This window comes from Hemiscyllium ocellatum, chromosome 45 (assembly GCF_020745735.1).
Source record: "Hemiscyllium ocellatum isolate sHemOce1 chromosome 45, sHemOce1.pat.X.cur, whole genome shotgun sequence".
Classification (NCBI taxonomy): domain Eukaryota; kingdom Metazoa; phylum Chordata; class Chondrichthyes; order Orectolobiformes; family Hemiscylliidae; genus Hemiscyllium; species Hemiscyllium ocellatum.
The window spans coordinates 22,264,319-22,281,036 of NC_083445.1; the positions used below are offsets into that span (position 1 = coordinate 22,264,319).

At 46.2% G+C, this 16,718-nt stretch overlaps 1 protein-coding gene across 1 annotated transcript in view; it reads left to right on the forward strand.

The window, feature by feature from the left end:
* Positions 1-16,718, forward strand: part of lpar2a (lysophosphatidic acid receptor 2a) — a 102,346-nt gene that overhangs the window by 63,449 nt on the left and 22,179 nt on the right. Inside the window, exon 2 of the mRNA XM_060855111.1 lies at positions 137-918. Within this exon, the coding sequence (XP_060711094.1) occupies positions 186-918 (733 nt within the window). The 5' untranslated portion in view covers positions 137-185. The remainder of the gene's footprint in view (positions 1-136; positions 919-16,718) is intronic.

Below are 16,718 nucleotides of genomic sequence, written 5' to 3' on the forward strand. Positions count from 1 at the left end.
AATAAGCCTGTGCTTTTGGTTGGGGGTGGTGGGGAGGAACCCACTGGTCAGATACAGAGAAGTGAGCCAGTTGGCATAATGAGTTCAGACAGTACATTGGTTGTTTCCCAAGGCCTGACCTAATTCTGATTTGCAGGTGCAGTGCCAGGATTGTGGGTGACGTGAAAGCGGGCCACAGGGACACCATGGGTGAGTGCTTCCACAACCGCTCCGTCTGGTTTTTCTACAACAGCACAGGCAAGGAACTGAGTCCAACCTGGCGGACCAAGGATAAGCTGGTGGTGTCACTGGGCCTGCTGGTCTGCGTTATCATTATCCTGGCCAACCTGCTGGTCATCGTGGCCATCGCCATCAATCGCCGATTCCACTTCCCCATCTTCTACCTGTTGGCCAACCTCGCGGCTGCTGACCTCTTTTCTGGCGTGGCCTACATGTTCCTCATGTTCCACACCGGCCCACGTACCATACAGCTCAGCGTGCGCACCTGGTTCTTCAGGCAGAGCCTTCTGGACATCAGCCTGACTGCTTCAGTTGCCAACCTCCTGGCCATTGCAGTGGAGCGCCACCAGACCATCTTCCAGTTCCAGCTGCACAGCAAGATGAGCAACCAACGCGTGATTATTCTCATTGGCTGCATCTGGTGCACGGCTGTTCTCATTGGATTTATCCCGCACCTCGGCTGGAACTGTATCTGCCGTTTGTCTACGTGCTCTCGGATGGCACCGCTCTACAGCCAGAGCTACCTGATTTTCTGGGCTGTCTCCAACCTGGTCATCTTCGGCGCCATGTTGCTCAACTACCTTCATATTTACTATTACGTCAAGCAGAAAACCCAACGTATGTCTCGCCACACGTCATTCCAGCAACGCCACAAGGACACCATGATGAACCTCATGAAGACCGTCGTGATGGTTCTGAGTGAGTTTTCTCTTTTTCTCTCTCTCTCTCTCTCTCTCTCTCTCTCTCTCTCTCTCTCTGTGTCTCTCTCTCTCTCTCTCTCTCTCTTTCTTTCTCTCTCTCTCTCTCTCTCTCTCTCTCTCTCTCTCCTTCTTGCTTTCCCATCATGTCAGGTTTTCCTCAGTTTAAAAAAAAGAATAGGCCTCTCCGTCATCCTCCCCCATTAAATAAACTCGTTGTGTCCTAATTTTAGCCTCAACTCTACATTCCTGCATATTCCACCAATAATCTCTTATCCCCACAGTCAAGAATCCATCTCGGCCTTATAAAAGATTTAAAGATTCTGCATGCAGTGCCTTTTGAGGAAGGCAATTCCAAAGATTATTCCTCTTGAGAGAGAAAATGTTTCCTCATCTCTCTATTGGCACCCCATTACTTTTAAATTCTGACACCTAGTTCTAGAATCTGCCCACATGAGGAAACATCCTTTCCACAACAACCCTGTCATAGAGTCACAGAGATGTATGGCACTGAAGCAGACCCTGCAGTCCAACTCATTCATGCTGACCAGATATCCTAAATTAATCTAGTCCCACTTTCCAGCATTTAGCTCATATCTCTAAACCCTTCCTATTTGTATACCCATCCAGATACCTTTTTAAATGTAATGGTACCAGCCTCCTCCACTCTGGCAGCTTATTCCATACACGTACCACACTTTGCATGGAAAAAGTTGCCCCTTAGGTCCCTTTTTAAATCATTTCCCTCTCACCCTAAATCTATGTGCTCTCGTTCTGGACTCCCCCATCCCATGGAAAAGACCTTGTGTACTTCGCCTATCCATGCTCTCATGATTTTGTAAAACTCAGCCTCCAACGCTTCGGGGAAAACAGCCCCAGCCTATTCAACCTCTCGCTATAGCTCAAACCCTCCAACCCTGGCAACAGCCTTATAAATCTTTCCTGTACCCTTCCAAGTTTCATAACATCCTTCCGATAGGAAGGAGACCAGAATGCACACAGTATTCCAAAAGTGGCCTAAACAATGTTCTGTACAGACAAAACATGACGTCCCAACTCCTGTACTCGATGCTCTGACCAATAAAGGAAAGCATACCAAATGTCGCCTTCACTATCCTATCTACCTGCGACTCCACTTTCAAGGAATTATGAATCTGCACTCCAAGGTCTCTTTGTTCAACATTAAGTTACAAACCTGCCCAGTTTTGCCTTTCCAAAATGCAGCACCTTGTATTTATCTGAATTAAACTCCATCTGTCCTTCATCCATTGGCCCATCTGATCAAGATCCCGTTGTACTCCGAGATACTGTTTCTGTCCACTACACCACGATTTTGGTGCTACCTGCAAACTTACCATACCTTTTATGTTCACATCCAAGTTTCTTTAAATGACGAAAAGCAGTGGACCCAACACCGATCCTTGTGGTACATCACTGTACATGGGGCTCCAGTCTGAAAAGCAAACCCCCACCACACCCTCTGTCTTCTACCTTTGAGCCAGTCACGCTCAGTGACTTTGGCCCCCCCCCCACTGCCATGTTTGCCACCAATTCCGCCCCCACCAACGCCACTCACCTGCATTCTGCCGACACACCCCCTGCAGATCCCACTATCACCATCCCTGCCTTCCAGAACCCTGAGGGGAACACCACACCTGCTCATGACTCCACTCCCATTCACTCCACTCCAGTTACAGGCTCCGCCCCCCACTCCCAGCTCCACACCTACACCACATCCTAGCTCACAGCCCTGCCGAGTTTTCACCATTCCCCCTGACCTCCCCCTCACTAAGGACGAACGATCAGTCCTCAGCGAAGGACTCACCTTCATCCCCGTCCGCCCACTCATCAATGAATTTAATACACGCCATGACGTTGAACACTTTTTCCGCCGGCTCCGCCTCCTTGCTTACTTTTACAATCAGGACTCCTGCCCACCTTCTGAAGACACCTTCACTCCCCTCCAACACACTGCATCCACCTGGACACCCCGTGCTGGCCTATTACCTGCCCTCGACCTCTTCATTTCCAACTGCTGCCGGGACATTAACCGCCTCAAACTGTCTACCCCCCTCCCCCATTCCAACCTCTTACCCTCACAACGCGCAGCCCTCCATGCCCTCTGTTCCAATCCCAACCTCACCATCAAACCAGCAGATAAAGGGGGTGCAGTGGTAGTCTACACCGCTGAAGCCAGACGCCAATTTGAAGACACCACCTCTTACTGCCCCCTCGACCATGATCCCATCCCCCCATCACTAAACCGTCATCTCCCACACCATACAGAACCTCATCACCTCAGGAGATCTCCCACCCACAGCTTTCAAGCTCATAGTTCGGGAACCCCGCACCGCCTAATTCTACCTCCTTCCCAAGATCCACAAGCCTGACCACCCCGCCCAATCCATTGTCTCAGCCTACTCCTGCCCCACCGAACTCATCTTCACTTACCTTGACACTGTCCTATCCCCCCTAGTCCAGGAACTCCCCATATACGTTTGAGACACTACCCAAGCCCTCCACCACCTCCAAGACGTCCGTTTCCCCGGCCCCCAATGCCTCATCTTTACCATGGATATCCAATCCCTCTATACCTCCATCTGCCATGACCAGGGCCTCCGTTTCTTCCTCTCCTGACGTCCCCAACAGTACCATTCCACTGACATGCTCACTCATTTGGCTGAACTTGTCCTCACCCTTAACAATTTTTCCTTCGAATCTTCCCACTTCCTCCAGACCAAAGCCATGAGCACCTGTATGGGCCACAGCTTTGCCTGTCTCTTTGTTGGCTACATAGAACAGTCCATCTTCCATAGTTACACCGGCACCACTCCCCACCTCTTCCTCCGCTACAATGATGATTGCATTGGCGCCACCTCGTGCTCCTGCGAGGAGGTTGAGCAATTCATCAACTTCACCAACACATTCCATCCTGACCTTAAATTCACCTGGACCATCTCTGACACCTACCTCCCCTTCCTGGACCTCTCCATCTCCATTAATGACGACTGACTTGACACTGACATTTTTTACAAACCCACCGACTCCCACAGCTACCTAGATTATACCTCGTTTAGATTAGATTACTTAGTGTGGAAACAGGCGCTTCGGCCCAACAAGTTCACACCGTACCACCGAACCGCAACTCAGCCATACCCCTACATTTGCCCCTTACCTAACACTACGGGCAATTTAGCATGGCCAATTCACCTGACCTGCACATCTTTGGATTGTGGGAGGAAACCGGAGCACTCGGAGCAAACCCACACAGACACGGGAAGAATGTGCAAACTCCACAGAGTCAGTCGCCTGAGGTTGGAATTGAACCCGGGTCTCTGGCACTGTGAGGCAGCAGTGCTAACTGCTGTGCCACCGGGTCGCCCACCCTACCTCTGCAAAAATGCCATCCTGTCTTCCCAGTTCCTCCGTCTCCACTGCATCTGCTCCCAGGAGGACCAGTTCCACCACAGGACGTACCAGATGATCTCCTTCTTTACAGACTGCAATTTCCCTTCTCACATGGTTAAAGATGCCCTCCAAAGCATCTCATCCGCATTCCGCCCCTCCGCCCTCAAACCCCGCCCCTCCGCCCTCAAACCCCACCCCTCCAACCATAACGAGGACAAAACCCCCCTGGTGCTCACCTGCCACCCTACCAACCTTCGCATAAACCACATCATCCGACGACATTTCCACCACCTCCAAACATACTCCACTACCAGGGATATATTTCCCTCCCCACCCATTTCCGCTTTCCGCAATGACCGTTGCCTCCATGACTACCCCAACAACCCACCTTCCCTTCCTGGCACCCTCCCCTGTCACCATAGAAATTGTAAAACCTGTGCCCACACCACCTCCCTCAAATCCATCCAAGGCCCCAAAGGAGCCTTCCACATCCATCAAAGTTTTACCTGTACATCCACCAATATCATTTATTGTACCTGTTGCTCTCGGTGCGGTCTCCTCTGCATTGGGGAGACTGGACGCCTCCTATCAGAGTGCTTTAGGGAACATCTCGGAACACCCGCACTAATCAACCCCATCGCCCTGTGGCCCAATATTTCAACCCCCCCCTCCCACTCTGCCGAGGACATGCAGGTCCTGGGCCTCCTTCACCACCGTTCCCCAACCACCCGACATCTGGAGGAAGAACGCCTCATCTTCCACCTCTGAACAGTTCAACCCCAGGGCATCAATGTGGATTTCACCAGTTTCCTCATTTCCCCATCCCACATCTTACCCCAGCTCCAGCCTTCCAGCTCAGCATCGCCCTCATGACCTGTCCTACATGCCTATCTTCCTTTCCACCTATCCACTCCACCCTCCTCTCTGACCTATCACCTTCATCCCCAACCCCATTCTATGCTACTTTCTCCCCACCCCCACCCCCTCTCATTTATCTCTCTACCCTGCAGGCTCCCTGCCTCTATGCCTGATGAAGGGCTTTTGCCCAAAACATCGATTTTCCTGCTGCTCATATGCTGCCGGATCTGCTGTACTTTTCCAGCACCATTCTAATCTAGACTCTGGTTTCCAGCATCTGCAGTTCTTGTTTGTACCCTGTATCCAAATGGGTCTACCCTCCCGACAGTGTGGAAGCAGTCCATTCGGCCCATTGAGTTCACACCAACCTTCCAAAGAGCATCCCACCTAAACCCTTTGTTCTACCCTCTCCCTGTAACCCTGCATTTCCCATGGCTAACCCACCTAGCCTGCACATCCTGAGATACTACAGTCAATTTAACGTGGCCAATTTACCAAACCTGCACATGTTTGGACTAATGCACATCTTTGGACTAATACACATCTTACATGTTTCAATTAAGTCAGCTCTCACTGTTCTCCGCTCCAGTGGATACAGGCCGAGCCCGTCTAGCCTTTCCTCATAAGACAATCGAAAGCTATGGGGATCTGACATAAGATCCGCTTAAAAAATTTCAGGGGATGATGGCCTAGTGGGTATTATCACTACACTATTAATCTTGAGACCCAGATAATGTTCTGGAGACCAGGGTTTGAATCCCACCATAGCGGAATTTGGAATTTGAATTCTGTAAAAAAAAGATCGGAATTGAGATCCGAACAGTGATCATGAAATTTTGTAGATTGTTGTAAAACCATGTGGTTCACTAATGTCCTTTTAGGGAAGGAAATCTGCTATCCTTAGCTGGTCTGGCATACACATGACTCCAGACCCACAGCAAAGTCGGTGACTCTGAACTGCCCTCTGAATTGGCCCAGCAAACTCCTAAGCTCCAGGACATTCAGGGATCGTCAACAGATGGTCACTTGCCAGTGACAGCCACATCACATGAAAGATTGAAGAAAAACATTTAGACCAACACCCATCCGAAATCTTCAACATCTTCCAGGAGCATACCCTACTATTCCTTCCTCCCTCTTGTTTGACTGGTTTGTCTGCACGATTGACCATTACTCTCTCGAGATAAAGGTGTTTCTCCTCCATATGCCCATTGGACGATTAATGACTCTATCTGCATGACCCCTCATTTAGGACGCCCGGCAAATTGGAAACATTTTTCTCTAAAGCCACGGTATCAAAGCCTGTGTAAGTTTTCAAGAGCTCCCTCTTCTTTTTTCAAGTTATTCTGGAAAAACATCAAACCTCATAAATTTGCCCTGGATTCTGTTGATCTGTTTTGTCCTGCCTTCAATGTCTCTATTTTATTTGCCACAAGAAGTCATGCACAATATTCCCACGTAGAGTCAAACTGAGATTCGCTACAATCTTGCAGTCTCTCCCTCTAGGTTTGAGCCAGCTTGATTTACTTTTTTATAGGCCTGAGTTGCTACCCCTAATGATTTCTCAATCTGCTCATCTGGATCCTTTTTTTTTGCTCCCCCACCCCTCTCATAGGGGATGCCATGCAGAGTGCCCCTATCTCAGGGCCAGTAGCCCTGGGGTCGAGTCTCCAGGCTGAAGAAAGTGCACTCAAAACATGGTCAAACAGGCTGATTGAAGGACACTAAATCCTTCAAATTCGTCTGATGGCAGGCGGTAAGAACAGGACTCTTACACCATGGAAACAGACCCTTCAGTCCAACTTGACCATGCTCGCCAGATACTCTAAAGATATCTAGTCCCATTTGCCAGCATTTGGCCCATATCCCCCTCTAAACCCATTCAGATGCTTTTTAAATGTTGTAATTGGACCAGCTCCTCCACTTCCTCTGGCAGCATCTGCAATTATTTTGTCCACCACTTCCTCTGGCAGCTTATTTCATATATGCACCATCCTGTGTATGAATAAGTTGCCCCCATATATCCATTTTAAGTCTTCCCCTTTCACTTCAAATCTATACCCTCTGGTTTTGGACTCCCCTACCCAGTGGAAAATCTATTCATGCCCCTCATGATTTTATAAACCTCTATAAGCTCACCCCTCAGCTTCCAATGATTCAAGGAAAATAGACCCAGCCTCTGCCCGTAGGTCAAACCCTCCAACACCCTTGTAAGCCTTTTCTGAACCTTTTCAAATTTCACAACATCTTTTCCATAGCAGTCTGTAGAAGTCTCTTGGTTAGTTATCCTACAGAGTAAATGATCTATCACTGTAGTACATTGCCCATAAACATGGACCAATCCAATGGAAGTGCATGGCCCAATCTTCAGAAACAGGAATAGGCAAGACAACAGACCCTGTTTCTCAAATTCAATTTCATGCTGAGTATGTAGCTTTCCTATTCTTCCTGTATATGTCTGTTCATTCTAACCTTAAATTGTGAAGCCACGTCAATTACCATGAGAGGCACTTGAAAGAAGCTGCACAATGTGTAATGAGGTGCTTGCAGAATTAGGGTAGGGTTTGAACCTGGACGTTTGGCCAGAGGAAGAGACACTACCACTGCTCCATGGGGGCTTTCAAGTCCCTTCACAGGCTGAGTGCAGGGAATTGTTGGCCCTGACTAGTTGCAAGACCTATTCCATGGTGTGGGAATGTCGTCAGCAATTTCACAGTACTTATTCAGTTCACAGAAATGAGCAGAAAGAGTTGACTCTTTGATAATGTAGTGGACCACAGAAGGCTGGGTTTCATCTTGTAGCTAACTGGGATCCTGTTTCTTAAGTTCTGTTTCTGGCTTTCTTCATACTGTCTCAGGAAGAACCAAACCTTCTTAACTCTTACTAGACCATTACTAATGAACCAGTTCAGAGATTTTAAGACCCACATTTAAAGCAGGTGGGACTGAACCCAGGCCTCCTAGCCAAGAGGTAGGAACACTGTGACTGTGCCACAGGTGCCCCACTCCGTGAGCTGCTCATCTCTGGTTTATCTAATTGAAGAGAGTTAAACTGAGCCCTTTACCGGTGACTATTTGCTTTTCGAAGCCCTGTTTTAGAGAGCATGTGCTGTCGGTCCATGGAAGAGTCATGTCTTTATTGCAAAGTAACATTATATATATTCAAACAATATGAAAACAATGCAGGCTTTGCAATACTTAATGAGTTGTTTGCGTCAGTATTCACCGAGGAGACGAGACGGATGTTGAGGTTAGGGATAGATGTTTGATTACTCTAGGTCAAGTCGGCATAAGGAGGGAGGACATGTGGGTATTCTAAAAGATATTAAGGTGGACATATCCCCAGATCCAGATGGGATCTTTCCCAGGTTACTGAGGGAAATGGGAGCGTAAATAGCTGGGGCCTTAACAGATATCTTTGCAGTATCTTTGAACACGGGTGAGGTCTCGGACCACTGTGCTGGGACCACTGTTGTTTTTAATATACATAAATGATACATATAGGTGGTCTGATTAGCAATCTTGCAGATGACACTAAGATGATGGAGTAGCAGATAGTAAAGGGGACTGTCAGAAAATAGCTTGCATAGTTCGACAGAGAATTGGCAGATGGAGTTCAATTGGAGCAGATGTGAGGTGATGCCTTTTTGAAGATCCAATGCAAGAGCGAACAAAACAGTAAATGAAAAAGTCTTGTGGAAAATTGATGTACAGACAGATCTGGGTGTTCAGGTCCATTGATCCCTGAAGGTGACAAAGCAGGTCAATAGAGTGGTCAAGAAGGCATACGGCATGCTTTCCTTCTTCGGATGAGGTATTGAGTACAAGAATTGGCAGGTCATGTTACAGTTGTATAAGACTTTGGGTCAACCACATTTGGAATACTATGTACAGTCCTGGTTGCCACATTTCCAAAAGAATGTGGATGCTTTAGAGAGGGTGTAGAGGAGGTTCACCAGGATGTTGCCTGGTATGGAGGGCGCTAGCTATGAAGAGAGGTTGAGTAGATTAGTATTATTTTCATTAGAAGATGGAGATTGATGGGGGAACTTGATTGAAGTCTACAAAATCATGAGAGGTATTGACAGGGTGTATAGCAAGAAGCTTTTTCCCAGAGTGTGGGGTCTCAATTACTAGGGGTCACGAGTTTGGGGTGGCACAGTGGTTAGCACTGCTGCCTCAAAGTGCCAGGGACCTGGGTTCGATTCCAGCCTCGAGCAGCTGTCTGTGTGGAGTTTGAATGTTCTCCCCATGTTTGTGTGGGTTTTCCCCAGGTGCTCCGATTTCCTCCCACAATCCAATGATGTGCAGGTTAAGTGAATTGGCCACACTAAATTTCCCATAATGTGTAGGGATGTGTAGGTTAGTCAGGGGTAAATATAGGATAGGGGAGTTGGTCTGGCTGGGTTACTGTTCAGAGGGTCAGTGTGGACTTGTTGGGCCGAAGAGCCTGTTTCCAAACTGTAAGGATTCTATTCTATGATTCAAAGTGGGAGGGGAAAAGTTTAGGGGAGAACGGCATGGAAAGTTATTTACACAAAGGGAACGCGTTGCCAGCGGAGGTGGACATGATAGTGTAATTTAAGATGTATCTAGACAGTTATATGAATGGGAAGGGAACAAAGGGATACAGACCTTCAGAAAATAGGCGACACGTTTAGGTAGAGAATCTGGATCAGTACAGGCTTGGAGGACCGAAGGAACCGTTCCTGTACTGTAATTTTCTTTGTTCAGACGATTACAGAGAAGGAAGTATTTAAAACCAATGAAAGTGTGATTATAATTGCATGACAACCATTGAGTGTAGAGAGATGGGTCATGAAGTTTGTTTATTCATTCAGTTACTGCAAATCCTTGAGAGTCAAAAAGCATGGTACGGTCAAAAAATGAATCCACTTTGACAGAACTTGATTCTAATTCGAAGAATACATTTTAGCAAAATGTGATTATGAATCTCTGATTGAATGATTGCTTCTCTTGCACTCACTCTCCTAAACACAGTGAGTTGAAATCAGCCTAAAGTAGAATACGGCTTTTATTTTTCTGTATTTGCTTTTCAACTTTCTTGTAATAGAGACAATGCCAGATACTAAATGAGGATTTCATGAAAGGATCTATCCTTGCTCATTTGACCTTAACACACTGTGTCTTGCACTGTTACCTTACAATTCAAGCTGAGATAATCATGTGATGCACAAGTCTCCCATATTGACTACAATTGACCCAGATGAAATTTAATTCTTCTTTTGCTTAATTAACTAGCCACTCACCTCTCAAAGCATCTGTAAAGAGAAATCAAAGTTAATGTTTTGGCTCTGGTGGCCATTCCTCAGAACTGCTGTAGCTAGGAAAATGTTGGTTTGTATGTAGAAGACAGGATGGGGGAGTGGGTAAGGACTGAATGATAGGTAGGGTTAAGGCCCAAAGAGAGAGAAGAACAGTTGGACAGACAAAGGATTCAATAACTATCTGGCTAGGTGGGTGAATAGTTGTTCATAGAGACCATTAGTGGCTAACAATAGGTAGTGTGTAATAGCAGACTGTGACCAAAGGCTAGTGTGTGTGTGGTAGGGGTTTGGGACATGGGGGAGTTCAGGCCCTAAAATTTTTGAATGTGATATCGAGTCCAAAGGGCTGTAGGGTTCCCAAATGGAAAATGAGGTGTTGTTCTTCCAGCTTGTGCTTAGTTTTGCTGCAGCAAGCCTGAGACACAGATGTTAGCCATGGAACAGGGTGGTGTGTTGAAGCGGCAGGCAATTGGAAGCTCAGTCTTTTTTGCAGGCAGAATGTGGATATTCTGCAAACTGGTCACCCAGTTTACACTCCATTTCCCCAATGTAGAGAAAACCATATTGAGCAATGAATATAGTAGACTAGATTGTAAGAAGTGCAGGTAAAGTGTTGCTTCACCCAGAACTTTGATTTCTCTTCACAGATACTGCTGCGTTTTTCTAGCAATCTCTAATTTAGTTTCTGATTTATAGCATTTGCACTTTTGGTTAATATTCTTGGGGGCCTGACAAAGGTAGATGTGGAGAGTTTGTTTCTCCTTGTGGGAGAGTCTAGGACCAGAGGGCATCATCTCATAGTTAAGGTCGCCCAGCTAAGACAGAGGTGAGGAGGAATTTCTTTAAGGATCTGTGGCATTCTTTCCTGCAGAGGGCTATCTATACTGGGTCATTCAATATATTTGAGGCCAAGATACTGAGATTTTTAAATAGTAAGGGGAATCAAGGGTAATGGGAGAAAACGCAGGAAGGTGGAGTTGAGGATTATCAGATCCGCGATAGTCTCATTGAATGGAAGAGCAGATGCGATGGGCTGAATGGCCTACTCTTGCTCCTATGTCTTCTAGGTCACATGCTTTGGTATGGTGTTGGTAACACAACTGCATCTCTAAGATGAGAACTGACACTGAATTGGAGTGAGGTTGGCGGTTTATATTCTGAAAGTTTACTAACACTGTACTGTGTTTATTTTATTGCAGTTGTTTTGAGTGTTTGTAAAACTTTGCCAAGCTCTGTGTGTATCATTTTTTTAAAGTAACTTGCACAGTGTGTTTACAAAGAACATAGAGTCATAAAGTATGGAAACAGATACTTCGATCCAACTAAACTAGTCCCACCTGCCTGCACTTGGCCCATATCTCTCCAATCTTTCCTATTCAAGACTTTCACCTTTTCAATGGTCCAAGTGCTCAGAGACACTTTGAATGAAATTATAAAATACAGTCAATACTGAGGAAGGATTCATAGGAGGTGGTTTGCGCTCACTAATACCCTTTTAAGGGGGGGAAATTGTCTGGCCTCCAAGAAGACTGTGTTTCTTAACACCTTCTGAAATGACCTATCCAGTCCCTCCAATCAGGGTGATGAGAAATGGGCAGCAAATACTAGCCCAGCCAATGGCAGCGACAGCCCAAACAATAATTAAACCTCAGCGAGATGTAATTGCCCCTTTTAAGGGGTGAGCTTTCTTTTCTCTCAATATTTTCTAGAAAAGAAATGGGTAGTGCCTCTGAACAGTGATTTGAGGTGAACGAGTGATTCTTCTGTTCAGGTGGTTGAAGGAGGTCCCTCAGCCTGTATGGCAGCTGATGCCCTGCAATTTGAGCACCATTGGGGGTTCATTGGTAATTACCTGAGAGACAGTGCCTGCTGTGGTTTGAAGAGGTTCATGTCCGTTATGATGCTGTATCTGAGGATCTTAGTGAGAGAGGAAGCAGCAGTCTAGACTATGGAGGGAGAGGTCCTCAGGCTGCACTGGAGAGCTCTACAATGTGTAGGTGTAAATAAGGAATGTAACAGGATAATAGGAGTTGAAAAGCCTTACTTAAAGATAAGGAGTCAGCGGGGGTCGGGGCAACATAGTGGCCTTGCCCCGGGTTAAAGCTGTGGGATCATGGTTTCGAATCCCACACGCCAGTTGATGAAATTTGAATTGAAACTGGTCTAATGGTAACCATTGCTATGAAAACCCATTGCTAATTTCCTTGAGGAAGGAGATCTGATCTAGTCTGCATGTGACTCCAAAATGGTAAAAGTGGATTTGAGGCCAAGATGGGATCAGCTCTGTCCATGTTGATTGTTGGGGTGGGCTTGATGGACTGAATGGCCTAGTCCTTTTTTTTGATGTTCTTTTTTTCTTTTTTAGACCCCCACACTACCGCCTAACTGTGGTAGTGCTTATTTTTTCCCCAGCACCCATGTTGTGTGTGTGCAGGTGTGAGACACACGGTGTACGGATCTTTATTCAATTTCCACCACCAGGAAGAAAGGAAATACCCCAGTGGCCAGTGACAAGCAGTGCCTTCACAAAAGGCAATGCTGTGTGATCAAACAGTGAAGAGGAGGGCAGGGATTAAATCAAAATAGTTTGTTTTGATGTTCTTAACTGCCCTCTGGCTAATTAGGGCAATAATAGACTAACCAATGATGACTGCATGCTATGAATGAATAATAAAGAAATGTGTGCAGGCACCTACTCCTAACCCTACTCCAGATCAATGTGCAGTATTGGCTTAAAACACAAAACAAAGCATGGCACTGCCTCTGAATCACACCAATACTGCAAGTCCCAGTCTGGATTAGGTGGGACTTGAACCTTTAAATATATAACCATTCGGCCCAATGAATATTCAGTGGGTGTGCTTTAGTCAGACCCCAGGAAAACCAGGTGGGAGCTTGACCTTCAGGAATAGAAACATTTGAAGACAAGATGTGTAAGGATGTCATTGTGCCTGTATGGTTAGGTGTCGATAAAGTCCCATTCCCCTACAAGGCCACATTGGTTCCAGGTCTGGAAATGTCTTGGATTTTAAAATTCTCATCATTGTTTTCAAAGCCTTCTCGGGGCTCATTCCTCGCCACTAAGTGGGGGTGGGGGGGACTCACTTGTAGGAAAAATGAGAAAACCCGAATTAAAGGAGGAGGTAAGAGTGCAGAACTCAGGAGAGGTTATTAAAATCTCAGGAGAGGTGATTAAAATCACAGATAGGACAGTGTGTTTGGAAAGACAATGAGAAGAGGGATGGTTAATACAGGACTGAAGGGATTATATCTGAATGCATGCAGTAGAAGGAATAAGGTAAATGAGCTTGTGTTGCAGATCGAAATTGGCAGATATGATTTGGTGAGCATCACAGAGCTGCAAGGGGATCAGGATTGGGAGCTGAATATTCAAGGATATACATTCAATTGAAAAGAGAGGTTGGTGGGCAGAGGGGTGGGGTTGTCTTATTGGAAAGAAATGAAATTAAATCAATGGTAAGAAACAAACTAGCGTCAGATGGCGAAGAATTTGTGTGGGTAGAACTGAGGAATCACAAAGGTTAAAAAAAAAAGTTGGAGTTATGCACAGGCATCCAAACAGTAGTCAGGAGCTGGGCTGCAAGATATGCCAGGAGTTGGAAAAGCAAACTTATAGTGATCATGGCAGATTTCACTCTACAGGTGGACCTGGAAAATCAAGTTGGTAGTGGACTGCAAGGAAAGGAATTTGTGGAATGTTTATGGGATTGGTTTTTGGAACATCTTGTGATGAAGCCCACTAGGGAACAGGCAACAGATTTAGTGTTGTGCAATGAGGCAAACTTGATAAGGGAGCTTAAGGTGAAGGGACGTTTATATGGCAGTGATCATAATAACATTGTATTTACTCTGAAATTTGAAAGGGAGGAGATTGAATAGGAGGTAACGGTATTACAACGGAATAAAGGCAACTACATAGGCATGAGGGTGGAGCTGGGTAGAGTTGACCGGGAGAGGAGCCTAGCAGGAATGAGAATGGAACAGCAATGGCAGGAGTTTCTGGGTGTAATTCAGGAGACATTCATCCCGAGGAAAAAGAAACTTGGTGACTAGGGAAATCAGGGATAGCATGAAAGCAAGAGAGAAAGCATATAATGTGATGAAGGGCAGGAGGAAAGCACAGGATCGGGAAGCTTACAAAGATCAACAGAGGGTAACAGAAAAGGAAATAGGGAGGGAGAAGATTAAATATGAGGGCAAGCTAGCCAGTAATTTAAAGCAATACTGTAAGAGTTTCTTTAGATATATAAAGGACAAAAGAGAGGCTGGAAAATGTTGCGGGAGAGATAGTGAACAAGGAAATGGCTATGGATTAGATTACTTACAGTGTGGAAACAGGCCCTTCGGCCCAACAAGTCCACACCGACCCGCTGAAGTGCAACCCACCCATACATTTACCCCTTGCCCAACACTACGGGCAATTTAGCACGGCCAATTCACCTGACCCGCACATCTTTGGACTGTGGGAGGAAACCGGAGCACCTGGAGGAAACCCATGCAGACACGGGGAGAATGTGTAAACTCCACACAGTCAGTCGCCTGAGGTGGGAATTGAACCCCGGGTCTCTGGCACTGTGAGGCAGCAGTGCTAACCACTTTGCCACTGTGCCACCCAAATGGAACTGAACAATTACTTTGCGTCAGTCTTTGCAGTGGAAGACAAGAGTAATATCTGAAAAATTCAAGAGAGTGAGGGGCAGAGCTGAGTATGGTGGCCATCACCAAGGAAAAGGTGCTAGAAAAACTGAATGGTCAGAAGGGGGATAAATCACTTGGACCAGATAGACTACATCCTAAGGGACATAGCTGAAGAGACAGTGGAGGCATTAATCTTTCAGGAATTGCGAGAATCAGAGAGAGTCTCAGATTCCTGGAAACTCACTAACGTGACACCCGTGTTTAAAAAGGGAATAAGGCAAAAGATGGAAAATTATAGACCGATCAGCCTAACCTTGGTTGTGGGTAAGATCCTGGAATCCGTTGTAAAGCATGAGATTTCTGAATACTTGGAAGTGCATGGTAAGATAGGGCAAAGTCAGCATGGTTTCATCGCGGGGAGGTTATGCCTGACAAATCTGCTAGAATTCTTTGAGGAAATAACAAACAGGTTAGACCAAGGACAGCCAATGAATGTTATCTAACTGGACTTCAAGAAGGCCTTTGACAAGGTGCCGTTCAAGAGGCTACTGTGTAAGATAAGGGCGCTTGGTGTCAGATGCATGGACAGAGCTTGGCTGTCTGTCAAAATACAGAGAGTGGGGATAAAAGGGTCCTTCTCAGGATGGTAGCAGCTGACATGTGGTGTTCTGCAAGGCTGAGTGTCAGGTCCACAACTTTTCACTTTATACATTAATGATCTAGATGAAGGAACTGAAGGCATTCTGGCTAAGTTTGCTGACAATACAAAGATAGGTAGAGGGTCAGGTACCATTGAGGAGGCTTGGAGACTGCAGAAAGGTTTGGACAGGATAGGAGAGTGGGCAAAGAAGTGGTCAGATGGAGTACAACGTGGGAAAGTGTTGAAGTCATACACTTTGGTAGGAAGAATAGAGGCATGGACTATTTTCTAAATAGTCACCAAGATGTACAGCATGAAAACAAACCCTTCGGTCCAACCGTTCCATGCCGACCTGATATCCCAACCCAATCTAGTCCCACCTGCCAGTACCGGCCCACATCCCTCCAAACCCTTCCTATTCATATACCCATCCAAATGCCTCTTAAATGTTGCAATTGTACCAACCTCCACCACATCCTCTGGCAGCTCATTCCATACATGTAACACCCTTTGCGTGAAAAAGTTGCCCCTTGGGTCTCTTTTATATCTTTCCCCTCTCACCCTAAACCTATGCCCTCTAGTTCTGGACTCCCTGACCCCAGGGAAATGGCTTTGTCTATTTATCCTATCCCTGCCCCTCATAATTTTGTAAACCTCTATAAGGTCACCACTCAGCCTCAGACACTCCAGGGAAAACAGCCCCAGTCTGTTCAGCGTCTCCCTGTTGCTCAAATCCTCCAATCCTGGCAACATCCTTGTAAATCTTTTCTGAACCCTTTCAAGTTTCGCAACATCTTTCCAATAGGAAGGAGACCAGAATTGCATGCAATATTCCACCAGTGGCCTAACCAATGTCCTGTACAGCCACAATATGACCTCCCAACTCCTGTACTCAATATTCTGACCAATAAAGGAAAGCATACCAAACACCTTCTTCACTATTCTATC